This window comes from Elephantulus edwardii, unplaced genomic scaffold (genome assembly GCF_000299155.1).
Source record: "Elephantulus edwardii isolate Elephantulus edwardi_28Jun2011 unplaced genomic scaffold, EleEdw1.0 scaffold00057, whole genome shotgun sequence".
NCBI lineage: Eukaryota > Metazoa > Chordata > Mammalia > Macroscelidea > Macroscelididae > Elephantulus > Elephantulus edwardii.
The window spans coordinates 6,962,617-6,990,479 of NW_006399807.1; the positions used below are offsets into that span (position 1 = coordinate 6,962,617).

At 42.4% G+C, this 27,863-nt stretch overlaps 1 protein-coding gene across 1 annotated transcript in view; it reads left to right on the top strand.

Moving 5' to 3' along the window:
* The window catches only part of LOC102848661 (uridine-cytidine kinase 2-like), an 81,590-nt gene that overhangs the window by 38,597 nt on the left and 15,130 nt on the right, over nucleotides 1-27,863 (top strand). The window contains exons 2-4 of the mRNA XM_006887381.1: nucleotides 15,016-15,175; nucleotides 16,019-16,115; nucleotides 20,646-20,788. Coding sequence (XP_006887443.1) covers nucleotides 15,016-15,175; nucleotides 16,019-16,115; nucleotides 20,646-20,788 — 400 coding nt within the window. The remainder of the gene's footprint in view (nucleotides 1-15,015; nucleotides 15,176-16,018; nucleotides 16,116-20,645; nucleotides 20,789-27,863) is intronic.

Genomic DNA, 27,863 nt, shown 5'->3' on the forward strand with positions numbered 1-27,863 from the left:
TCATAAAATATTACACAACATGAGTGACCCTAGAGGACATTATGCTGAGTGAAATATCTCAGTCACAAAAGGACAAATACTGCATAACACCACTATTATAACACAGGACTGACATGGGAGTTGGAGAAGCTAAGAAAAGAGGGGATAAATAATGAACACTACATTAGAACAGATGAAGAAAAGAACTGTTTAAAAGTAATAAATGATTAGGCATTATTTGTATGACCGCAGTCCAGAATAAGAGGTGCATAACAAAGTGGACTTGGGGGTGGGCTGCTAGGAAATGATGCAACAATTAATTAATTTATTTTTTTTTAGTGAACTGGGGGGCTGTAGAGGAAAAGGTACAATGAATGAAAGAAAAGCCAACTTTGTGTAAACATTAAAATTAAAATTTTTTTTTAAAAAAGTAAAATAGCACTGTAGGTAGGATGTTGTATCGAGTGAAGATACAGACCGTTTCCATCACTTGTAAGCCTCCTGTTGGTCTCTGTAGCTATCCATCCTTACCTCTTACCTTCACTGACATCTCTGCCGGTTGCTAGTCACTGTCAGTTTTCAGTTTTTATGATTTTGCCATTTCTAGAGTATAGAATACACATGGGTTAGATAAATAGAACCATGTAGTATTTAACCTTTTGGAAGTGCTTTTTTCATGCTACATAATTCTCTGGAGATTTAATTTGTTTGTTGTGTCTATCAGTTGTTCCTCTTTATTGCAGAGAATTTTCCCATGTTATGATTGTGTCACAGTTTTTTGTGTGTGTGAATATAAGTTGTCATTTCTTTGGGATAAACATCCAGGAGGACAATTGCTAAGTCATATGATAGTACATGCTTAGTTTTCGAAGACTCCAAAACTTTTTCCAGGGTGGGTGTGCTTTTCACATCCCACCATCAGTGCTTGAATGCTCCAACTTCTCAGCATCCTCAAAAGCATTTGCTGTATCACTGTTTCTCATTTGAACCAGTTTCATGAGAATGTAGTAATACTATCTCACTGTGGTTTTAAGCCACAATTTTTTTTAAATTTTATTTTATTTTATTATTTTTTGTGTAGTGTACCGTCAAATCAGAACTGACTGGTACAGGAGGAGATTGTCCCTCCTTCCCCGGCAGAGCATCTGGTGGATTCGAACAGTGCGCCTCTGGGATTGTAGTTGCAGCTCCTTGCCACTAGGCCACCAGGTAGCTCTCCAAGCCACAATTTCTTAATGGCTCTTGAAAAGTTGGGCATCTTCTTTTATGTTTATTTACCACCTGTGTATATTCTCTTTGGTGAAATGTCAGTGAGTGTCTTTTGCTCATTTTCTAATTGAGTTTTTTGTTTTACTGCTGGATTTTGAGATTATTCTGGAGTGCTCCAGTGGCATAGTGGGTAAGGAGTTGCACTTCCAACCCACAGCAGCTGGTGTGAATCTGCCAGCTGTTGCAGGGGAGAAAGACCCGCAGCCACCTCCCATGCAGTTTACATTCTCTGAAAACCCTCCGCAGGGTAGCTGTGAGTCTGTTCTGACTTGACAGCAGTGAGTTCAAGTTTTATATGTACTCGGTCTTAGAGCCTGAAGATTTTCTTCTCCATTTTTCTCTTAAAAGTTTGAGTTTTATGTTAAAGTCTTCGATCCACTATGAGGTAGATTTTGAGGTATGAGATTTTGATCAAAGTTGGGGTTTTTTTGTTCTGTTTTTTTTAGTTTATTTTCCTGTGTGGCTGTCCAGTTGTCCCTGTACCATTTGTTGAGAAGACTAAAAATCAGTTGGGTGCATTTATTTGTATGGGTCTAAAACAAGTCTGGCATTATGTGTTGTTTCAGTTCAAAATATTAGTGAAATAAAATACAATTGTATGCAAACGGATATCTTTTTAAAAAAAATATGGAAGGCTTCTCGAAATTGCGTTTCATCCTTGTGCAGGGGCCATGCTAATCTTCTCTGTATTGTTCCAGTTTTAGTATGTGCTCTTCCAAAGTGAGCACAGGATATCTTCTTTTAGCACCTCTTTTTTTGGCAAAGTAGGTTAGTCCGAAGGAACCTTGGTAGTGGAGATGTTTGAGTGCTGGGGCAGCTAAACAAGAGGTCAGAGGCTTGAACCAACCATCCAGCCGCTCCTTGAGAGAAAGAGCTGGTGTGCTTCTGTGGAGATTACAGCCTACGAGCCCCATGGGGCAGTTCAGCTCTGTCACATGGGTCACTGTCAGTGAAAACCAGCTCAGGGGTCCCCAGCAACAGCACATTAATCCTAGAAATGTAGGATGCTTTCCCATATGGTAAAACTCACCAGCCTTGTAGAGTGTACCGTGGCCACTTTTTGAGTTTTTGGTTAGTAGAGCAACACCCTACAGATGACACCACCAGAACTCCTTTGTTTGGTGGGTTTTTGTTTGTTTGTTTGCTTGTTTTTGTTGTTGTTATTGTTGTTAGAATCTTGATTCCAGAAGGCTTTAGGAGGTGGTGGTGGTTGATGAAGCCAGAAAAATCTAGGACAGACAGACTCAGAGAATTGAGACAGTCTGGCTTTGAATAGTTTTCAGATGGTTGTTTGTTGTTGTGTACCGTCGGAACCAGCTGACGTGCCAGCCAGTTTTCAGAAGCAGTTAATAGCACAATAATAGATTGCCCCTCTTTTTCCTGTGGAGCAGTTGATGAGTTTGAACTGTTTTGTCTTCAGGATCGCCACATAGTTTCTTAGCACTAGGCAACTAGAGCTCCCTTCAAAGACAAGAAAGATTATCTGAAAGGAAGGGAAGTGAACACTTGGCACATGCTGTCGATTTTCTTTCCTTGCTTCCCTGTAGTTGGTCATTAGACATCAGAGCCGAAGGAGCCCTAAATGGGGAACTTAGAAAGGAAAGAATGTCTTTCTTTTTTTTTTGAAAATATGTCTGTTGAGAACCAGATATTCTGTCTTCTAGTTTCCCACACTTTGAATAAGGACAACTGAAAAGAAATCATTAACTCGGGGGTTTGTACGACAAAAGTAAGGTTGATTAACTTTTCTATTTTGTACCTCTTACCTAGAAGGGCCTAAGCCCTACATACACTGTTAATTCAGTAGTCGGACTGTGGCAGTTGGGGGAGTTTTGGTATGTCTCCAGAACAAAGGGTCTGTTTGCTGGGTCCTAGAATTGCCTCCTAACTAACCCTCAAGTCAAAGAGGGAAGGAAGTAGACCCAACAACCACGTTCACCCACAGAGCAATGATAATTGACGCTCCAGCAGCCCTGTTCTTTCCACCTTTTTTGGAGGGAGGTTTGTAAGCAGCAAATTCACCAAAGCTAGTGATAAGCCTAGATTCAGCCTTTTATTTGTTCTGAAATGTATGTGTGTGAAGTACCTTTTATGCTAGTGCTGTGGAGAATAGAAAGAAGTATCCGCAAATTTCGTATTCAGGCTCAATAAGCAAGTTGTCGTTGTATATGCTGTCGAGTCAAAACCGTCCCATAGCTGACCCTCCAGCATGTTTTCAGAGGCAGGACATCACATGTGACAGGAGATTGCCCATCTTTCTCCTTCAGAGCAGCAGGTAGATTCACACCTGCTTTTTGTTGTGGGGTTTTTTGGGGTTTTTTTGTTTTGTTTTGTTTTGTTTTGCATTGATAGTGCAGTTCCTTGCTACTAAGCAAGCCACCAGAGCACCAGTAAGCAAAAGGAAGTGAAAATTAATCGTTGTTTGTGTGCTGAGTCATTTAAATTTTGTTTTGAGGCCTTCATGCCCACTTAAATACCCAAGACAGTCTTGTCTTGATACCTTTGTATAGTTGCAGCTGTTGATGAACTCAGACGTTGACTTCATTTGTGGGTATGGGCATCCTTACCCCTGTACAACTGTTGCTGTTTTTACTCAGTTTACTTTCCAGTTCCCTACCTCATGTTCACTCATGCCTCATACATGTTTTTAGGTTAGTCAGAGAATACATCCTGACCTAACTCTGTTTTACATTTATTTGTGTTATTGATGCAATTATGTTTGTTATTAGATAAGAGAGTAGGACTGTTGTTATGATTCTTTTTTTATACTCTTTTTGAACAAAATGTTTTACTAATACTTAACAATGGCCACCATGAGTATACTATTTCTGTGTGGTGAGAGTTTTAAATTTCTGTTCCCATCACCTATAACTGGGTTCTTGTTTCACAGAGTTCCAGCCTCAGGTCTCTTAAGCATACACCTACCATCCTTTTTTATACAAGAGTGAATTACAGGTGATTAGAGATGAATTGTTGTCTTGCCCTTTTTCCTAGTAAAAAATAGATTAGAAAAATTAATTTGTAAGACTGTGCTTTCGGGACCTGTCAAAAGACTGAACTATAGAGCATTGCTAAGAATGTTCTGTTACCAGCAGCTCCCATATACGCACCCACCCCTCACTTACCAGGGAGCTCTTGTAGTTTAGAGGTAAGCAATTGTGCTCCCAAACCAAAGATGAGCGGTTTGAATCCACCAGTTGCTCTACAGGAGAAAGATGGACAGTTTTCTCTTGTATGATTCATTGCCTCTGAAAAACCTTTTGGAGGGTCGGATACGGGTCAGTTTTTACTTAGTACACAACAGCCACCTCACTTAGCAACATGGCTAAATTCTAAGGACTCTGTGGGTCTGCAGAAATATGTGTGACCAGGTACTTCTCAGACACCAAGAGTCATTTCAGCGGTACATCCATGGCGCTGCTCTTCTCTGTGGGCAGTTTCTGCGGTTGGCTGAAACCTGCTCACCTTGCCTGCCAGTACCTTCTATACTAGGTACAGGCAAGCAGGTAGGTTTGCCACTTCTCACTGTAGTCATTGCCGATTATTAGGCCCGAGTATGCAGCCAGAGAGAACTCAGCCTGTGTGGAGTACTTGCTTCCCATGGCAGTGCTTGTCTGCTGCATTACCCACTGGCCCCAGTGCCCCCAGGTAGTGACCACACATGTCCTGTCTGTACCCTCTGCGTAGGCCCAGCCATGCTTATTGATGATCTGAGGCCCCTTTGTTGAGCTACCCACTTTAAAAAGTATTCAAATTTAAGACTAGAGGGAGGAATAGGATGGGTGGGATCAGAGATTTGGGGTGCTCAGAAAGGAGGCACATGAATCCAGATCTGGGTTTAAGGCAATTTTAAGTAGTTTGTTTTGTTTGGTGTTCTTAGTGCTAACCAAAAGTCAGTCAGTTTGGATCCATTAGCTGCTCCTTTGGAGAAAGATGAGCAATGTCTTCCCTTGTGATTCACAACTGAGACAATGATTTTTTAATTTTTTTTTTTATTGTTGTAAGCAGGAAGAAGTGCCAGATACTAAGATAGCTGATAAGGAGTCAATTCATTGTCCTCAAATCTAAACCAACTACTAGCTGACCCTTCAGGTTTTCAGAGTCTGGGAAGTTGTAGCTTAAACAATATTAGGGACATACTTAATTAAGGTCGTCTCTTAAAGAGTAGAGGCTTCTTTCTATCTTCTTGTGACATTGTGGCAAGGAAAGTGTTAGTAGTAAAGAGCATGCATTAGGAAGCCAGTCTACTTAAGGTTGAAGACTGGCCCGGCTGTTTACTGGCTGTGTGACCTTGAGGGAGATGAGGGGCATCTTTTTCTGTGTCTCAGTTTCCTTCTCTATGGAATAAGCATAATAAGTTCCTCACTTCATAGAGTTGGTTTAAGGATTAAATGTATATATGTAAGGCACTCAGCTGCGTATTAGCTGTTAACTGCCTCTCTTAATCTATTTAAATTTTCGATGAAAAAAGCAATCACAAGTCACCCTGGAAGCTCCTGGATACAAGGACCAGTTGCAGTTCAGCGTTTATCTCCAGAGCCAGACAAGGTCTTGGAACCTGGGGGCTCACACCAGTTGTTTATTCAACTTACCATCACAGCAAATGCCTTTAAAAAAAGTCTCTTTTTTTTAAAAAAAAAAAAAAGACATGGAATTTCAGCGATTATAATCTGTCCTGCTCCTTCTTAGAATCATGGTCTTGATTTGAATTTCTCTTCCAGGGATCCCATCTCAAAGGATACATCCTCTGTGGTAATTCCTCTTACATGCTAGTGATTCTAAACAGGTAAAGCCAAACATGCAATTTTATGAGCTCTGGAGTCAATTTTTCAAATATATTGACAGTTGACCTGTAAGTTGTGGCAGCATGCTTATTGGTAACTATTGACATCTAGATTAGACAGCCTTTGCAGCACCAGCATATGAATCAGGAATTAAAATGGGAAACTTATGTTGTGGGGAACATTTCTGTGTAGTATAGTCTATAGTCCTTGGGTTTTCCCCATCCAGATACTGCTTCTTCTTTGGAGATCTTGACCTTTAGCTCATGCATGTGCTGAAGAGGTTGAAGTTGGGAGGGATATTTAACTCTGATTTGAAGACTTCAGGAAGCCTTCTTGGAAGTTCTGCCCCAGACCACTGCAGTACATATACAAGTTGTGTTAACTTTACCTTAGTCTGTTAAGTATACAGTAGTGTTAAAAGTTTGAAATATTAAGAGAAATGCTACAATATGACACAGACAGTAAGCACATGCAGTTTGGAAAAGTGGAATTGTTTAATGCAGGGTTGCCACATACTTGCAGTTTGCTGGTTTTTATTTTAGTTTCTCCAAAGTTGAAGAAAGTAAAGTATGCCCATTTATAGAGATGCCAGGTGGCGGTAGTCAGAGAAGTATGTAGTCATCTGAGGTCACCCAGCTAAGATATTTGTTCTTTCCCACCTTTTCAAATTCACATGGGATCACCTGGCTGATGAGTTAATAACTTGACTCCTATGATGAATAGGGTAGCTTTTTGGCCCAGTAGATGAGTATTTCTCCAGTTTTTAAGAGATTTACAGTAAGAGCCTTCTGGATTCTCATAGATATGTGGGTGCTGACATCAGTATTGTTAGTTGAAAGTGACAGAAAACCTCAAATGACAGGGTTTGTACAAGGCAGTTTACTTCACTCTCATTCCTTTCCCAGCTCCATGTTCTCAGATTCCTTTTGTTTAGTTGTTCCACCTTTAGCTTCATGTGGATGCTACAAGGTGGCTGCTTGAGCTCCAGCCATCAAATCTTTATTCCAGCCAGTAGGAAGGAGGAAGAGTAGAAGAGGGGACATTTCTCTTAAAGGAGGTTCCAGGAAGCTGCCACTTAACACTTCTGCTTATCTCAGTGGTCATAACTTAATCACAGTCACAACCTGCTGCAGAGGAGGCTGGGAAATAGTCATGTGCCCAGCCTAAAACACAGGGACTCTTGTTATACCAAGAAAAAAAGAGGAGAGCTGAGACTTGTTGTGACTGTTTATGCCCAAGGCACTTGTGTACTTTGGGATGGGATCTTTGGTAGAATAACCCAAATCAAGGTGATTCTAAGAATGATCAGAACAGATTATATCTCTGAAATTCTTGGTGTGCCAAAAAAAAAAAATGGGGGGGGGGAGGGGATTCTTAGTCATTTGCTGTGGTAATCAGTTGACTAAACATTTGTGGGAACCTCAAGGTGCCAAGGCCTTCAGGGCTCTGGAGATAAATGCTGAATTGCAAATGGTCCATATACCCAGGGGTTCCCAGGTTATTGGATTGACTGGTGATTGCTCTTTGGTGTCTCATTCTGACTCATGGCATCCTCATACATATCAGAGTACAACTGTGCTCCACAGGTTTTTCAACAACTGGTTTTTAGAAGTAGCTCCTTGCACTTGTGCCTCCACCCTTTTGGTTACCAGTGAGCTCTAATGCAACTCAGCATTTGCACCACACAGGGATTCTTTTTTCTATTTAAGACCCTCAAATAAGTTAGTTTGTTTCTGTTATGTGGGTGGTAGTGGTGGTGGTAGTTACTGTGTTGTATCTATGAGAATCCAGTCAACATGTGTGAGTGTAGGGCCCTCCATGACTTCAGGTGTAGATGGCCTTGCAGGTGCTCCCAGGGAAGGATTTGAGTGAGGACACATCCCTATTATTGCTACCCAGTCAGTGTGATGGGAGTTGAGTTAGCAAGTTTGAGCTTTATTGTGAGCTTTACCTATGATAAAAAAGCTACTGCCCTTTGATTTTCTCATGCATATAAGTTAGAGGGAGCCTTGTAGGGAGCAGCCCTCACCCCCTGAGGGATGATGGACTTACTGAAGGCTCATGGTGATTTCTTCCAGATAGACACTATAGAAATTAGTGCTTTTCTTATTATTTAATGACAAGGATCAGGAAAGTCACTGGCAAGTGTAGTCGATGTGCCTCGTGCGTTCCCAGAGGAAAGGAAGTAGATGGGGTTTCCGGTCTGAAGCAGCTGAGCAGCGCGACTTCTTTCAGGATCAGCTGTTGGAGTGCTCAGTTAGGGTGGTCTCTGAATGAAGTTTCTTACGGGGTAGGGAGGAAGTGTGGAGTCAGGATGCCTCACCTGGAGCTAAGGAGCCCTGGTGACACCGTGTTAACAGCTTGGTTATTGTCAGAAGGGTTGATGGTTTGAACCCCACCAGACACTTCAGAAGAAAGAAAGCAATCTGCTTCATAAAGATGACAGACAGCCTTGGGAACTGTAATGGGGCAGCACTGCCTTCTTTCCTTCAGAGTTTGGTATTTTTTAGAGGGGTGGGGAGAGGGCACGTTTTGCCTTGAAATACTGTTTGCTAAGTTTTCCCACTAATGATATGTTTTTGGTATTCTCAGATATCAGATAAGGTCTCCCTGACATCAGCAATAATATCACCCGTGTCACAGTATAATGCTATGTAGCGTGGCTCTCTGCAAATTCCTTTGACCTTTCTTAAGGCATACCCATGAGAAAACCATCTTGTTCCTCTAAGGCTGTGGTGAGAGCTATGCTGCCCTGACCTGCCCTACTTTCTCTCACCCAAGTTCCAAGTGAGCAGTTTAGTGTTGGGAGTAGGGAACTAGGACTGAGAGGTGGTTTGGTTGGTCAACATACTCATTCTGCAATACTGCAGTTGGACAGGAGGGACTTAAGAATAGACCTGGAAGAGATACACACTAGAAATAGCCCTGTAAGGTGGTGTTTAAGCCGTCTGAGCCACGTTCTCTGAGAAGATGGTTTTAGAGAACTGTACTGTCAATGTGGGAACCTCAGCAGCTGTTCTTTTGGAAACTACCAGCTGGCTTAGATGCTGACTGCCTTAGGGACTTCCTGAATGGGAGGTGTCTTTGAGCAAAAGGAGCTTTCATTGTTCAGCACATCTGTTGCACTGGCTTTTGTTGTGAAATAGAATGTTGGCATGATCTCAGAATTGCAGAGCTGGGAGGATTCCTGAAGCCACTGTAAGCCGCACCCCCTCACCATCGACGTTTATGAGATTTAACCCTACAGCTTTTGCTTAAAAGATTTTTCTAAGCCCCATCATTACTAATTCTTAATGGCTGGATTCTTCAAAACTAATCCAAATTTAGATTGCAAACTTAGAGTATGTCTATTATATGTTTTTGTATATGATGGGTTGTTGTTGGTTGGTGTGGTTTTTTTTTTTTTAATTAATGCTTTTTGATAATAAAAATCTCTTGCTTGCCTTTGTGACATCAAGTCAGAACTGAACCACACATAGATGACTCTCCAGCAGGTTTTCAGAGGCAGTAAGTCACATGGGAGATTTGTTCCCTTTCTCTCCTTCAGGGCAGCTGGTGAATTCAAACTGTAACTTTCTTTGGATTGACAGTGCAGTTCCTTGCCACTAGGCCATCAGAGCTTGCATTTAGTTAACATGAAATTTAACAAACGCTGACATTTAATGATGTGCTAAGACAAAACAGTGTTTCTAACCATTCCCCCTCCTTGCTTTCTTCCTCTGTCATTGTTCCAGAAGTGGAGTGGCTTAATGCATAACATCTGAACTGTTACCTCAGCGTTGGTGTGTTGTTATTTTGTACTGAGTAGAACTGACCCATAGCTGACTCAGGTTTTCAGAGGCACTTAATCACACAGGAGGAGATTGCCCATCCTCCTGCTGAGCAGCTGGTGGCCTCAAACTGCGTGCCTTCAGGATTGCAGCGTACCTCCTTGACACTAGGTCACCAGAGCTCCCAATGTTAGTATAGTGAAAAGGACTGGACATTTGAAATTGTTGGAGCTAGTGGGCTATTTTAAGCCCCTCATAAGGGTTTGAATCTCAGCTCTTTGACCAAGTAATTTAATTTGGATGAGTCTGTTTCCATTTCCATATTTAAAAAACCGCTATGTAATTGTGATACTGTCTTCAAAAGCAACTCTTAAATATGTGCTTGTCCTCGAAGTGGCAGAAGCAGGACATAATCTTGATTGTTGTGTTGTCAGGAGCTGTCTGACAAATAGCGACAGACACTATGAACAGAACACATTTGCCTGATCCTGCCCATCTTCAGCATCTCTGCTGGGCTCAAGGCTGTGCATTCAGCTGTGTCAGTCAGTCCATCTGCTTAGGGATCTTCCTAGCCTTCTCTGAGCCTCCACTTTTCCAAGCATGATGTCCTCCTTCAGAGACTGTGACCCGCTCTGATACCACACCCAAAGTATGTGAGGGGCTCTCACTATCATTGCTTCAGAGGACTCTACCAGCTCTTCTTCGAAGATAGGTTGATTTGTTTTTTTGACAGTCCATGATATACTCAATATTCTTTACCGACTCCACACTTCAAAGGCATAGATTCTTCTTTGGTCTTCCTTCTACATTGCCCCACTTTGACATGTGCTTGAGGCATCTGTCTGTGAGGCAGTGCAGTGGGTGAAGGAAGGATTCCTGAGTGAGACTGCTTGGGTTGGAATCCTTGCTCTACCAACCGTGTGCCTTGGACAAGACAATGAACCTCTCAGACTCGTGCCTGTCACCTGCTGACTGGAAAAAGAATACTCTAGAAAACCAAACCAAAAAGTTATTGAGTCAATTTCTACTCAACAGAATTGTTGTTGTTGTGTACCATTGAGTAGGAACTGACCCCTGTCTGAATACCCAGCAGGCTTTCGGAGACAGTCAATCCATCGCACGGAAGGAAATCACCCATCCTTCCACGGAGCAGCTGGCAGATTGAAACCATGGACCTTTTATTGGCACTGTAGTTTCTTACCACTAAGCCACCAGGGCTCCTGTTTAGAACAGAGTAGAACTGATACATGAAACCATTTGCACTATGGGACTTTTCCTAGCATATGTGGTAAAGCGATTTGTTTAATGTGGTCTGTTTCTTCAATCCTAAAGGATATTATGACCTTTGTGGCTATAGTGGAACACTTTGAATAAAGCCAGACAACAGTAATCAGTTAAGATGTTAACAAGTAAGAGAGAGAGAAAGAGAGAGAGAGAGTGTGTTTTGAAGGGGGTAAGGATTACCAACCAGGTCCTGGAAAAATGCAACTAAGAGTTGCAGTTGTTAGCCAACAAAATATTCTTACTTTCTGCTTGTTGGGAACATAGATGTTCTTTGTCTTTGCTAGAGAATTGTGCTGAGCACTGCTGTTAGGTGCCATGAGTCCATTCCAGTAGGAGCCTGGTGTTGACAGGGTAATTGTTCCATAGGGTTTTCCCCCCTTGTCATCTTTACAGAGTAGATTACTAAGGCTGCCTTTTTGCAGAGTGTCTGAGTAGGTTGGAATCACTCCCATTTTGTTAGCAGCCAAAACATTTATGCCACAGGCTCCTTGTGGTGATCATCAAGTCTGTAAGATTACACCTATTGTATATCTTAACAGGCTGTTCTTTTGGCCTAGGCCATAGGGAGTTTGCTGGCTTATCCAAGAATGGCTCTTTTTACAGCTTGAAAGTCTGCTGGAAGATCAGCTATGAATTGGTTTTGAGTAAAGGTCACAATATGACTTTGCCCTTTCACAGATAGACTTGAAGTAAAGGAAATTTTAAATTATATTTTATAGTTGTATAGATCTGTATTTGTTCCCATTCCAAAGAAAGGTGACCCAACAGAGTGTGGAAACTATAGAACAGTATCATTGATTTCACATGCAAGCATGATTCTGCTGAAGATTATCCAAAAATGACTGGAACAGTACACCAGCAGAGAACTGCCAGAAGTCCAGGCTGGGTTTAGAAGGGGTCATGGTACTAGTGATATTGTAGCTATTGTTAGGTGGATATTGGCTGAAAGCAGGGAGTACCAGAGGAATGTCTACCTGTGCTTCATTGATTATGCAAAGGCGTTTGACTGTGTGGACCCTAACAAACTGGTTGACTCTGAGAAGAATGGGAATCCCAGAACACTTGATCGTGCTAATGCGAAACTTATACTTGGACCAGGAGGCAGTCGTCAGAACAGAGCAAGGGAACACTGCATGGTTCAAAATAGAGAAGGGCGTACTCCAGGGATGTGTCCTGTCTCCATACCTTTTCAGCCTGTCTGCACAACAGATCATCCGGGAGGCTGGGCTCTATGAGGAGAAATGTGGTGTCAGGATTGGTGGAAGATTTATCAACAATCTGCGTTATGCAGATGACACAACCCTGCTTGCTAAAACTGAAGAGGACCTGAAGCACTTGCTGCTGAGGGTCAGGGACTGCAGCCTTCAATATGGATTGAGGCTCAATGTCAAGAAGACGAAGATTCTCACCACTGGACCAATTGACAGCATCAGGATGGATGGTGAAGAGATTGAGATTGTTCACAGCTTTAGTCTGCTTGGCTCCGCAATCAGTACTCTTGGCACCAGCAGCCAGGAAATTAAAAGACGTATTGCGATGGGAAAGTCTGCTGTTAGGGACCTCTCTAAAGTACTGAAGAGCAATGGTTTGTCTCTGGAGACTTAAGGTGCATCTGGTACAGGCCTTGGTCTTTGCAATCACTTGTTATGCGTCAGAGAGCTGGACAATGACAAGGGAGGATAGAAGGAGAATTGATGCTTTTGAGCTTGGAGAAGAGTGCTGAGGGTGCCATGCATGGACTGCTAAGAAAACAAACAGATTTATCCTGGAGAGGGTTAAGCCAGGCTGCTCCTTGGAGGCAAAGATTCTGAGGCTTCATCTGACATACTTTGGTCATCTTGTAAGGAGAGACGGGTCCTTGGAGATCATGCTTGGGAGGGTGGAGGGCAGGCGCAGGAGGGGAAAGCCCTCTGGGAGATGGATTGATTCGGTCTCTGGGGCAACCGGGATGAGTGTGTCAGAGACACTGAGATTGACACAGGACAGAGCAGAGTTTAGAGCTGTTGTACATAGGGTCGCTATGAGTTGCAAGCGACTCGATGGCACATAACAATAACAACATAGAGCCCTTAATTTTTATAGTTGTACCATTTTTATTTCTGGTTCAGGTTAGATTTATATTCAGGTTTTATTATCTATGTATTATTCAGAATAAACCCTCCCCCCAGTCTGCAGTTCCAAAAATCCAAGGATGTTTTAAGTGCTTTTGTGTGTTCATATGTACAAATGTTATAAAAATAAAGCAAGTTAACGTCAAATAACCAGTTGAGTAAAAATATTCTTGTTCATTCAGGAATCCTCCTTGGGTCATGTGCCACAATTTGTACTGTAGAGCATGTTGTACAGAAGTTTTATTTCCGTCGACTTGTGCAACAGGAACGGCTAGTTTTCCTTCTCCACAAATCAAATGCACAGCATTGTTTTTCTTGGATTTTCTAGGTTAAATTCAGTTGAAAGCCAAAGTCTCTGTAAACTTTCATTCAAATAAAAAGAAATTAAGTGTATATATGAATATTTTATCTATCAGCTACCTGGTGATATTTAAATGAGTATTTGGTTTTTTAAAAAATTATACTGATTTTTGGCTTTTCTTTGATTTTCCTCATTTTGAAATTATATAAACAAGCACTTAAAATATGTTAATAATATTTCACAGCCATATTTTACAGACATATCTTGAATTATTTTGGCTATACTTCCTTGATGTATTTTGCTCTTATATATTACTTTCTCCTTTGCACTTTACACTAATTTCTTCTTTTTGTTAGGTAATAATTGTTTCTGCGTTTTATACTATCATCTTTATTAAAAACTATGCAAGTAAAAAAAAAATTCCAAGAGTAAGGCCAAACCCAAGAAACCTCCAAATATGCTAATTTTTAATCTCTTATAATTGAGTCAACCAATTGTATAAACAGACTGTATTGTTTTTCAGTAGTTTACAAGTTCTTAAAATTAATCTTTATATTAAATGAAGGGAAGAAATTAGTTACTTGGTAAATACTACACTTTGCTTTACTACCTTGGTCCTTTTAATTGTACTCCTCCCCGGCCCCCTTAAAAAGTCATTCTCAGAGTCTGTGTTAATGGATAAAAATAAGGCAGCATTACTCGCAGCACATCACAGAGCACCTAGGTTTGGGCTTTGGTCAGAGACTTGTTGCTACTAGTCACTTAACAAGTGTAGAACTGAACTTAACCCCATGGCCCAATTTTTCACCAAAATAAAAGCAACAGATAGGCGGCACTCCTTAGAAAAATTAACCACTTAAGATCAAAGGGATAGCATTTGCCCAGGGGCAAAGTTCAGAAACCCAGAGATGATAGGAGGAACAGAGGAGGGGGAGTGGAGAATGGAAACACCAAGGAGAAGTGGAATGAGTGATGTTACATGTTGTGTCGGGGATTACATACAGTCAATGGCATGAAACAAAAATGTGCGTGTGATCTGTTGAATGGAAATATAACTTGCTCTGTGAACCTTCACCCAAATAGCTTTTTTTTAAAGCACCTAAGTTAAGAACAATTGGAACTGTTTTCTCCTCTCATAATTGGGCTGCTCTTTGTTTTCATGATGTTTGTGTTCCATGTCATTGGGAATCCAAAAAGTGGCATATTTGTTCAATGTGTGAAGTCTTCCCTTACTAGGCTTGGGAAAAAGCAAGCAACAGAGCAGGATTAAGGCCATGATGTTAGGCTTCCCGTTGACACTCTGAGCTCTAGGTCTATGGCTTTGTGTTCTGTGGATGTAAAGAGAGGCAGGGGCTGGATGCACAGTCACCTCTTGATTATCCAGAGGCTTTTGGTCCACCAGCACTTTTCCCATTGTTTTTATTCTATCTCCTGCATCAGTTTAGCAGACTTGACTGACTTTCTGTCACATGCACTTCTGTTCCCTTATTCCTTGGTGTTCTTTTCTCTCCTTTCAGTCATCCGTTTGTGCTAAGATTGTGCAACTCCTGGGACAGAATGAGGTCGACTATCACCAGAAGCAAGTAGTCATCCTTAGCCAGGATAGCTTCTACCGCGTCCTCACTCCAGAGCAGAAGGCCAAAGCCCTGAAGGGCCAGTTCAACTTCGATCACCCGGGTGAGTAGGGGACTGGAAGAAGGGTGTGTGCGTGCGCGCCTCTGCACGTTGATCTCTGTTCATCAGGAATTCTCAAAACCTCTCTGGATCCCCACCTATGAAATGGATTGGTAACTTTAAAGGGTCATTATGGGGCTCATATGACAGAAGGCATTTTACAATGCATTGTTTTTGGCTTATCAGTTTCTGAATGGATCTGTGTCTAACGTGAGTGAACACTGTATGACCTATGTACTCAAGTTGGGCTGTGACACAGGGTAGAACAGACACACTGCTACTACTTCTGTGTCTGCTGTGTTTGAGAATCAGCTTGTGTCCTTGCTCCTGCCCCCTTCCCGGCTCCCAAAAAAATACGCCAGAAAGAGCAATGGGAGAGTCCAGGATGGATATTAGAATAGTTTTTACATAGGCAGTCCCAGAACAATACACTGTTCCTTTAATTGGTTTGCAGTTTCTTATAATTGTTGGAGTGGAAACTTCTTAGCCTAGTACTTACTGCATGTTTCCAGTCTAATGAAGTCCCTAGACAATGCAAATTTCAGCTGGTAAAGCAAAAACGTAGGAAGTTTGAATTGTACCTCATTAAGATATACTAATCGCTAGGACAACGATGAACTTAGAAGAGGAGGGGAGAGTGTCAAGGGAGAAAAGAAAACACTTTCTGATTCATTCATAAATTCATCTTGGGATATAGAGACTTCATTCTGCATTGGGTAGAAATCTAGTTTATCTGCTTCTCTGAGTGTGATGTTAGTTAGCATTGCAGGATTTCCCTGTACATGATTGCAGTTGCAGGAGAAATAATAATAAAATTAAGCATTTTAACAACTTGGTTTCCTTCAGATGCCTTCGATAATGAACTCGTCTTCAAAACACTCAAAGAAATCACAGAAGGGAAAACAGTCCAGATTCCCGTGTATGATTTTGTCACCCATTCCCGGTAAGTGAATGGCTGTCCTTTGCTCCCCAGTATACTCAGGACACCCCCCCCCCCCATTTCTTGCCTGAGGGTACAGAAGGCAGCAGCTTGCATATGGTCACGCACAGCTTGAGGAGGTGGTCTGTGAACTTCTTGGAACAAGACTGACCAGCTTGTTTTGTTGGAAGAGGGACTGAAAATTCATTTTCATCTACACCCCTGAGTTGTTCCAGGAACAAGGTGTTGCATTGGGGGCACAATAAGAAGACTAGTTAGAAGAATACAAGAAGGCTGTTCTTTCTGTTCCTCGTTTATTTGGAATGGAATGGAGTGGAATAGTGTGTGAGATGCTGATCTCAGAATGAATTAGACCCTCCAGAAAGGCAAGTCAGGAGCCCTGATCAGGAGCATAGAGGAGTGGCTTGTTCCTCTCTTCCTTCTCTGAAGGACTTCGGCCCCTATTGGCCAGAACCTCCTAGACAGTTGAGTTCTAGTTCTCTTCAGAGCTGTAGAGAGCTTCTGGCGCACTCTTGGTTTTAACATTATGTCTTTTGGGCTGTCGAATCCCAGCCAGATTCTGTAGACTCCTCAGGGGTGTTTTGTACCAAGAGTGGTTCCTTACATTTTCTCAGCTGGTGATTGCTCCAGGGATGCTGTTTTTAAGCTCTGGGCTGTTTCTCCTTCTGTTTCCTTCCTTGACCCCTTTCTCTTAACTCTTACATGTTTAATTTTTTTACTCATAAACGAGATTTGGCCAGAGGTGGCTGTTGAGAGATAGCTCATCATTTACATTCAGCCTTCATTTATATCTTCCAAAGCGATCTTCTGGCCTATGGGCCAGACTCTACTGTTCCTAGAGAGTCCAAGGACAAGATATGATACACCACTCCTTCTATATCAGTCCAATAGTCTAATCAAACCCTACAGATATTGCAGAAATAAATGAGTTCCTTATAGGAAGTGGAGGTAACATGAACACTGACAGGCTATAAGAGAGAATCACACTTAGATAATCAGGAACAACTGCTCTCCCTGACTCCAGCCTTGGGCACTTGGTGAAATTCCTGTGGCAGGAGGTACTAAAGTGTGGGAATGGAGAGAGTAGTTCTGGGGACCAGAAGAGAGAAGACCCAGAATGTCATTTATGAGGCTTTTGGATGTGAGCAGTTGGTGGGAGTGGTGGTCTGGACAGTAAAGGTGATTGAGTACCTTACCCTCTGAGTGTTCCATTGAGTTGTTAAAAAGTAAGAAAACGCCAGTAAATTTCCTGCATTGTTTTAGAGATGCTTAACTTACCCTGATTCCTCTTTTACCTTATCCTCTGTTGTTGGTGTGTCTATCAAGATGGAACTGACTCATAGCTGACCCTCCAGTAGATTTTTCAGGGATAGTAAATGGGATGGGAGGGAATTGCCCATATCTTCCCCACGGAGCAGCTGGTGAATTTTAATTACGTGCCTTTGGGTTGGTAGCATAGTTTGTTAACACTAGGTCACCAGAGATTCCCTGCCTTGGTCTTTGTTATGTCCAGTTGACCCTACAGTGAGTTTTTAGAGGCAGTAAATGGCCTGGGAAGAGATTGCCAATCTGTCTGTGGAGCAGTTGGTGGTTTTGAACTGCATACCTTTAAATTGGCAATGAAGCTCCTTACCTCTAAAACTGTAAACTTTTGCTGACCATGCTAAATCATGATGCGCACACTGCAGCGGCTCTCTCTCTGGGGCCTTCTGGTCTGAGTCTCTTGTTTAAATATCTGTCTATTCAAAGTTAACTGACCAACACCCCCCCCCCCCCACACACACACACACACACGAGCCTTTGATGATGAAAGGCCAAGATTGTTGGGGTCAGACTGAGAGGACAGAAGACGCCTCCTCACTGCAGACACCCATCTCTGGTCTTTCCTTTCTTGTAGACCAGCAGCCAGCTCATTGAAGTTAATTGTCTGGATTTCCCAGGCAAAAACCAGTTCATTTCAGTTCATACCCCTGCCCCCCAACCCAGCATCTTGTTCAAGTACAGATCCTCATGCTGAATCTCTGGGGTGGAAAGGAACTTCTCAGCAGTAGGGACGTGGGATCAGAATAAACCAAGTGGAAAACCTGCTCTGAGGGCTCCTGAACACTCAGTGTGGCTCCTGGTATAACCTGGACTAATAGCTGTTCATCCATGTTTCTTTAGAGCGGAACTGTTTGGGAAGTCTTCCCTGTTTTACACTAACATGTGGACTTGAGGAAATAATGAATTCCGACTTATTTTCCCAGGAGGCCCGTCTGTTGTTTTGGAAAACCACCTGTTCCTTTGTGGTGTTTATGAGTTAGGCATGCGGATAAGCATTTGATGTCATGTCAGTACAGGGAGCCTCAGAAGCCACTGTTCTTGGTGTGTGTTTTTAAATGGAGTCCTAGGGCTCCCACAACATACTCTCTTTGTTTCCCAACAGAGCCCTTCCACCGCCTCCTTAGCCCACAGGGAGTTGCCTAAAGTAGCTTTATTTCACTCACTCATTGATCTTTTTTCTTACCCATTTATCTTCTAAACTCTCCCCTACTTGGTACCTTGCCCTGAACCACAGTGACTTCTCACAGTGGGCAGCTCACATTCTTTTGGCCCCTTAATTCTCAGCCCCTTCTCAGCCCTGGTGCATCTTAGAAACACCTAGGGAGCTTTGTATAAAAAATACTGTTGCCCTAGCTCCACTCCTGGGCTAATTAAATCAGAACCTCTGGGGTATTGAGTAGAGGTGTAAGTATTTTTTAAAAAGCTCCCAGGTGAGCCTGATGTGCATCTGAAGTGAAACCATTCTGAATGTTTCTATAGAGTCATCTCATCTGACCTGGCCTTGTTTCTCTTTTATCTTCCACACCTTGCATTTTGCTGCATGAGTAAGTTCTCCTGACAGTGCCTGCCTTACAGTGTAGACATCAGATCAGTCCAGAGTCTGAGCTAACACGCTGTGTTTAGAGGGAAGGAAGTGTTAATGGAATCCTCTCTAGTTGGTAGCTGCCTATGTCGAGCTCCATATGTTGGCACAGATAAACCTATTGTCTTAAAGAAATAAAAACGAAAATGGTTTCCTTTGGCTTACCAGATGTTTGCTAGTCTGCTGATTAAGATGAGCAGTAAACCCAGCAGTGGTCATCATTACCTCACTTCCAGGGAATTTTGAGCATGTGAGTGATTAGAAGAGAAAATCAGTGGTGTATATATAGGTAGTCACCCTGACTTACAGTGTATTTGAATTACTTAGGATTGACTGGGTTTTTAGGGGGTTTTGGAGGGTGGGCAGGATACATCTTATTACTGTTACGTACCGTACTTGCTGTACGGAAGGCTGAGATTATCTCAGATGGGATGTTTTCAACTTTCAAAGACAAAGATTGGATTTATTAAGATACTGTTCATAAAAGGCGGTAATAGCAAAAAGGGAGTGGTACTCACGTCTTGTCTAAGTGGGCTTAACACTGGTCTAGAGCAGCTGTGTGTAATGCAGAAGCTGCCTGGAGGCAGGGCCGCCAGGGCACATCTGTGAGAGGCTCCTCAGCAGCCATTGTAACAATGTTGTGTTTAAAGCTAAGCTTCCTTACCTTTAAACAATTTTTTCCAAAAGGTCTATAACAAAAATGTTTACCATTTTAAGTATATAATTCAGTGACATTTGTAACTTTCACCATCAACAATATCGGTTTCAAAAGCATTACTCTATCTGAAACAAGTCTTTCCCTCTCATTAATCCCTGGTACCACTTTAACTCGGGTCTGCACTTACCTATCCTAGATATTTTATATAAATGGCATTATACAATATTTGCCCTTTTGTGTCTGACTTATTTCACTCGGTATAATGTTTTCATGCTTTGTTCATATTGTAGCATTTATCAAGACTCTTGCTTCTTGAATATTATTTCATTTTAGGTGTATTTTACATTCTGTTTTCTCCATTGAGCTGTTGATTAACTCTTGGGGTAGATTCTGCCTTTTGGCTGTTGTGAAAAATGTTACAGTGAGCATTGATAAGTGTATCTCTCTGTTGCATTGATAAGAAAAAGGACTTCTAAGGGAGCTCTCAGGCATTAATTCATGGTCCTAGTGCCAGCTAGAGCAGATAAAACTCCAGATTCTTAAATACTTTCTCCTCTTTAGCCTCTTTACTGAAATTCTTTTTCCTTCTTTCCTGTCTTGTCTTTTTCTTCTCCCCTCCCCCTTTCTTCCCAACCTCTTTTTCTTCCCAAGGTTGGGAAGGTGAGCTTATTTGTAAAAAAAAGAATTCTCATCTACTTGTGTCTATCTGTCTTCTGATTCTACTTTTTGGTGCAAGCTTGGAAGAAATCTGGCCAAAGGACACCCTTGCTGTCACTGTGGGTGACAAGGTAGCAGGCCACCTTGCACTTGCGGGGTCTTCAGCGGTGGTCTGAAGGCTGTTAGTGGTGGCTGGTTGGAGACCGAGAAAGAGGCAGTGGAGGGACTGATACTTTCAGAGGTTGTGGGCCTGTGGTCCCATCCCCATTTCCCGTGCTAAGGCTCTGCTTATCCCTCACTCTGTGCTTTGCAGGAAGGAGGAAACAGTCACTGTCTACCCTGCCGATGTTGTGCTTTTTGAGGGGATCCTGGCCTTCTACTCCCAAGAGGTACGAGACCTGTTCCAGATGAAGCTCTTTGTGGATACAGATGCGGACACCCGGCTCTCCCGCAGAGGTGCGTTCCAAACATCTCAGGCAGCCAGCACTGCTGGCAGACGACACTTTGGATTCAGGGGAGCCAAGAAGCCCATGCCTTCCCTGAGCCAGCTAACTGCGTGGCTGCCTGGCATCACCCTGTTGCGTCACTGCTGCCCAGGATGTCCTGCTGCCCAAATGCGTGGTGACATTTGAGAAAGGATTAGTCACTTTACTCTTTGGGATAACGAAGGGCTTGTGAGGTCATGAGATGAAATAAGAAGTTGCCTGGTTTCTCTGGGAAAAAAGGTTTTTAACTGTTCACTTCCTTCAGAATTTTCCAAGGGCATCAGAGTCAAGACAGGAAATCACTTGGAGGCTATCTGGGGCAAGAACACTGTGGTTGAGGGTGCTGGACGACTACCTCTGACTGCCTCTTGGGCCTTTATTATCCAGAAAGCTTCATGGAGGCTTGGCCGGTCTGTCCAGCCAGCTCAGGAGCCAAGCTCCTGCTACAGACTTTGTTTAATGTGTGCCTGTGTATAGTGTGGTGGCATTACAGAGGTGCCCAGCAGTGGAGATTTAACTCTTGAGATTATTGAGCATAGAGTTTGCTTCCACAGCCAAGTTCTTACCCACTACATCGTCAGGGCGCCTAGAGTGAGATTGTAGAGACCTGTGGTCTAGTCCCAGCTGACCTTTGAGCTAGCTTTTTAACTATATGCTTTCCCTCACTTGGATTTCTTCCCAAGTAATAGAGGACAGACAAGCTCCCTTTGACTGGACAGTGTCACATGGTCTTTTAGATAGGTAATCGAGACTAACATACTCCATGCTTCTACTCGAGATTAGTTTGCCAGAATTAGGAGGCAGCATGATCATGCTATATGGCAAAAACCCCAGAGTGTTTAGGATCAGGTGAACCGGATGGAGTTAAGTCCAGTTTCTACTATATCCTAACTTCAGGCACATCTTGCTAACTTTTTAGTGGTGGTGCCAGGAATCATCAAATTGATTTTCAGTTCCTAGCACCTCACGTGATGGAGTAGAACTACTCATAGGGTGTTTGAGGCTGTAATCTTCACAGGTGTTGGGTATCACATCTCTTAGGGAGCTGCTGTGTGGTTTTGAACCATCAACCTTCTGGTTAGCACTTAATATCGTGCCATCAGGCCTCCTTTTACCTCGTGAAATAATGATTATGCTAAAAACAATGATGTGTTACTCTGTGATAGTTGTGAAAATGAGGTGGGAGAAATGCTTGACATCATGATGGCAAGTAAGAGTTAAAAAAAAAGATATTATGGGTAAGGGCATGGTGGGGAGAGTGGGAAGACTGTGCTTCCAACAAGGTGGTAGATGTTGTCCTAGTTTGCTGTCAGGACTGGTCAGAACTTCTAAGGCAGTCTAGGTTCTGGTCATTTCACACCTGGAGCTGATAATAGTTCAACCAGTGGGAACAGAGTCACCTGGGATGAGGTGATGCAGTGGGAGAGCCTGACAGGAGCAAGGGACAAGCTCTTGCCCAGGAAATTAGAACCAGATTGTAAGCAGTAATACACGTACGTGTATGGAACCTTGGTCTCTTACTCAAATAAGGTAAATTGTAAATCTCCCCTCTCTCTTGTGAAATGGGTTTCTGCTCCAGCATGAGGGAGTTGGCTGAGGCTGTGGCCTTCTCTGGAGCTCTCTTGGGTTTGGCTGTGCAGTTCCTGGTCTGCCCTTGAATATAAGTTGCTGCTTTCTCGTTTTACATCTGTGTTTTTACATGCCACCCACTGGGCATGTCCCTTTCCTGGCAGGCAGTGGAACTTTTCCAAGTGCTATTTCTACAAAGTCATTCTCTGTCCACGTAGGACAAAAGGCATGCACAGCATGTGCCTTGTGGAGGTGGTGGTGGTGGTAAAGGCTGAGAGGAAGAGGTGCGTTAGTCAGGAGCAGCTGGTGGACATGAGGACGCTTGGGGAGACTGGAATTAGCTCTGGTTTTTCTCATCCGTTGTCTCACTCTCCTGGAATATGACCCTCATTTCTAAGTTGAAGCTCAGGTGGGAGGGAGCTGCCTTTGAGTAATGCCTGCTGCCCACTAGGGTCCCTTGTGCAGTGAGGGAATTGATTTCCAAGAGTACATGACTGACTTAACCTCTAAGTGTGTTACTCACTTGGCTCACAGTGGAATACAGAGGCCAGAGAGGAGCTGGGTAGTGCAGAGAACCCCTGAGGACTGCTCACGCCAACTCTGTTACACTTCTGTATGCCCTGTTCACTTAGAATTAGGACGGTAGAAGGCCTGTGGGATAGTTATAGTGAACTTTTGGTACAGAATAGCAAGTTTCCTCACCTAATTTATTATACCAGTAAATTGACTTAACAAAACAGGTCTCTCCTGAAGAGAGTGAAACTAGTTTGTTCCCTGGAGGCAAGGATTTTGAAGCTCTATCTCCCATACTTGGGCATGTCGCCTGGAGGAACCAGTCTATGGAGAAGAACATCATACGATAGAGGGTCATTGTAAAGACCCCTAGATAAGATGGATTCACATGGTGACTATAGCAGTGGGTTCAGGTGTGTTAGACAGTAAGGTTGGCTCAGGATAGGGAAAGGTTCAGATCCGTTTTTCATAGGGTCACTGAGAGAGTTGTAGTCAACCTGTTAAAAAACAACAACATTGAGAAAATAGATTTATTCTGAGTCTTTCAAATTTTGATCTGGGTAGCCAGGAAGAACAGGAATAGATTTAGAAGGGCTGAGTCAGAAGGTCAAGCAGAAAAATGAGGGTATACCTGTAGCTTCCTGCCTTCACTCACCTCCGGAAGGGCCTGCAGAGGCTAAGCACATATACTGGGGTCAGATTGATAATGGGAGAGTAGACTTCAAGTCCCTGGTGTGTCCCGAGTTCCAAGGCCTTGCTCTGCCTCAGGCACTGGCTTGGTCCGGTTTCCTCACTGGGCCTGAGGAGAGGGAGATTGGGGGCAAGGTGTGGGTGTGGGTGTGTGGTAGATGATCTAACTCTTGAGGAACAGAAACAGCCAGTGACATTTTATGATGTGTGTATACTTTTTCTAGTTTTTCTTCCTGTAAATTTAGTTACTGAAAATATATACAGCGTTTATTGTAGAGATTCTTCTTTCTTTGGAATGGCCTTAACACCTTATCACAATCAGTCTTGAGTTTATTTCTAGACTTTAATATCTAGTCCATTGATTTCTATGCCTGTTGAGAAAGATGGGCTGTCTTCTGTTAAAATTTACAGCCTGGTCAATTCCATAACCCAGCGGCAGTGAGACTTACCATTCCATGTAAAGTTGAGGATTACCATTTCTCTTTCTTCTCTGAATTCTGTTGGAATTTTGATCATGATTTTGAGTCTTAGATTGCTTTGGGTAGTACTGGTAGCATTAAATTTATGAACATGGAACATCTTTCCATTTCTTTTTTTTTTTTCAGTGATGTTTTATTGTTTTCATTGTATAAAAACCTTCACATCTCTGGTTAGATTTATTCCCAGGTATTTAATTCTTGAGAATCATATGTGTTGACAGCTAACCAAAAGATCAGTAATTGGAATCTGCCAGTTGCCCCATAGGAGAAAGAGGGACAGTCTCCAGTTTGAGATTTTACAACCTCATAACCGGGTGGAAGGTTGCCATCAGTTGGACTTGACTTGAGAGCAGTGAGTTTTGGTTTGATTTTTGTTCTCAGGGAGCTCGGGTGATGCAATGGGTAAAACATTTAGTGTCTAACCAAAAATTTGTCACTCTTCATTGTGGTCGGAGGCAAACTGACTCATACATAAGCCTCCTGTTGGCTTTTAGAGGCAGTAAATCACATAGAAGGAGATTGCCCATCTTTCTCCCACAGAGTTGCTGGTGAATTTGAACCTCCAGAGAGGCAAGTTATTTGAATTGATAGCACGACACCTATAGCCCAGAGTTCCCTTGCCAGAAGTTTAACGGATTGACTTCACTAGCTGATCTGTGGGAGGGGGATATGATTGCCTGCTTCCATAAAGATGATAGCCTTGGAAATCCAGGTGTCCTGCTCTGTTCTGTAGGAACAGAGTGAGGTAGGTGATTCTAATCCAGCAGTTACTCGAAGGGAGATGGATAGGGAGTCTTCTCCCTTGCAGTTAAGAGCCTCTGAAAACCTGCTGGAGGGTTAGCTATGAGTCAAATCTGACTTGAAGGTTCATAAGAACAATAGCAACAGCAATGGATCAGTATGAGCGGGAATTGATAGCAGCAGATTTGATTTAGTGTTTTATTTTCTTAGATGCTGTTGCAGATGGAATTCATTCCCTTCCAGATTTCTTTTTTTTTTTTTTTTTAACGGTTGTTAGTAGTAATGCTTTAATTCACTGTAAAAATCTTTATCAAAACAGTTTTGTTGTTAGGATATACTCACGATCTTTCCTGTGCTCAAGCCCATTGTTAAAGTCACTGTGACCATCCATCCTGTTGGGTCTCTCTCTGTCCCTCCATCTTTCCCAGAATGATGTCTTTTTCCAAGGACTGCTCCCTCCTGTCAACAGGCCCCAAAGTATGTGACCGAGTTTCACCATCCTTCCTTCTAGGAGCACACTGGTTGCACTTCCTCCAAGGCAGACTTGTTTGTTTTTTGGAAGACCGTGGGATAATTCAGTACTTTTCTCCAGCACCACAAATCAAAGACATCAATTCTTCTCCTGTCATCCTTATTTACTGTCTACTCATAGATGCATAGGAAATAATGAAAAGAATATTGCTTTAATCAAGCATACCTTATAGCCTTTAGTATTTTGGATGGGTTCTTTGCAGCATGGTTTTTATTTTCCCAGTGCAACATGGGTTCTGATTTTTTAAAAAAAATTAAATTTTACTAATCTTAATGAACATTTACAGAGATTTGGGGTTTTCATTCATTCATTGTTGCACAGATTTCTTAGGGCTGATTTAAGGAAACCCATCTGAGATCTTACGTTCTGAAACTTTGCTGTTTTGTTATAGGCCTTTTGAGATTTTGTGTATATAAGATCATCTGCAAATAAAGATAATTTTACTACTTCATTCCCAATCTGGATACCTTTTACTTTCTTTTTATTTTTAAACAAAAACACAACTATCTTTCTGCTCTGGCTAGGACTTACAATGTAATACTAAACAGAAGTGGTGAGAGTAGATGCCTTTGTTTTCGCAAATTTAGGGAGAGAGCTCTCAGTTTTTTCTATTAAATATAATGTTAGCTGCTGTCTTTTAATATATGGAAATCTTGATGTTGTAGAATTTCCTTTCTCTTTCAATTAGAGTTTTCATCAAGATTCTTTTGTGCACTCATAGAAATGATCATGTGGTTCCTGTCCTTTGTTCTTTTGATGTGGTGTGTTGTGTTGATTGATTTTTAAATTCTGAACCATCCTTAAATTCCTGGAATAAGTGCTAATTGCTTTTATGTCTTTTGGTTGTATGCGTTTGTTACTATGCACTAGCTCCTGGGCTAAAACAATGTGTGTGCATTTCCCTGTACTCCTCTACCTGGTTCTATTTTTTAATAATTGTATTTGTTTTTGAATGTATACACTGGAAAACATTCACCGGTTGAGTCTAGTGAAGTCAATTATATTTAAGTTAAGCAGCCAACCTTTTTTTACCCCCTAAATTTTTCCTCTCCTGTTAACATAAGCTTAATGCATCCTAAGCTTTTCTGTCTAACCTTTTGAGTTTCTGCTGTCCATTTGATCCTGTGTAGATAGTTATTGACGAGTAGATAGTGCTCTGGGTAGTATTATCCCTGTTATACTCTTGGGAAATAGGAAATTCCTAGAAGTTAAATGCCTTGTCACAGATGACTGAGGCTGTGGTTGGTGGAGTCAGCACTCAAGTCCAGGTCAGTCTGATCCTGCGACCCGTACCCACTCAGTGGTGGAGCTCAAAGTGGCTTTTGGGTTATAGAACTGACTGTGACTCACTTCATTTGACTGCTTTCTCTGTGACCAGGGGTGAAGTTACCAGGTCTAACAAGATATAGTGAGCTGAATATAATCTACATGAAAAAAGTCTGTGTGAGTGAGAGTGAATATGTGTGTGGGGGTGTGTGTGTGTGGGTGTGAGAGAGAGAGAGTGTGTCTGAATTTTCAGGCTATTGCTTGTGGAAGAATAAAAACAGTCCCTGTAATGCTGAAGCCTTCAGCGCTTCTGCGAAAAGAATGTCTTAAAAACCAAACTCGGTGTCAGATTTTTTCAGATCTTTTTAGTGCCGATATGTTTGTTTTTCCCCTGGCCCTGATACCCTTTTGATTTGATTTCCTTTTCTCTATTGACTTTTTTTCTCGAGACGTGTGAAGAATTGGAGGCCACCCTTGCTGTGTGTTTTGGCTACACTGAGCTTGTTAACGCACATGTGCCCGGGCTTGGAGGGCCTCTGAGTGAGCCACGTGGCAGCTCTTTGGGGCTCCTTGCCCATGTCTTCCTGGCAGAGCTGCCAGGGACTGAGTCTTGAAGTACTGGAGGAGGTCCTTGCTGCTGGGCTAGGGAGGGAGGAGGCAGTGTTGTGGGCAAGTCCTGATACAATCAGATATCCCATTGCCAGGCTCATGTGGAGAACTCTCTGTAAGTTGATGCACTGGCATAAAAAGCAAGGTGGTAGTAGCATTAATATCTGACTCGCTAGAACGTGGACTTCCCAAGGACAGTCCCATTCTACAACAGTTTTGTAGCCTTGGATCTTACAGACTTTAAGTCAGCCCTCCCTGACTTCCTCCCTAGCACTTGCCCATTTTATACACATGTGTAAAAAAGAATTATTTAGAGACATAGCTCTCTAGAAGTGTTCACAGCATTCTCTCTGTTTATAGTGACCCTCACAAATGGAGATGAATCTGTTTTAGGGTGAGTCGGTAAGATTTAATAAGCTGGAAGGTGAAGCCAGAGTTCTCTTTGGAGGTAAAGATGATAAAGCTTCGTCTAACATACTTGGGGCATCGTGTGGCTAGGAGAAGCTCTTTCTTGGAGAAGGGACATCAAGCTTAGGGAGAGGAAAACCCTCAAGTGAGTTGACAGTGATTGCATTAATAGGCTCGAGAGTGTCAGAGATGGTGAGGATGGCACAAGATAGAACAGGGTTCTGCTGTTCCTAGGGTCG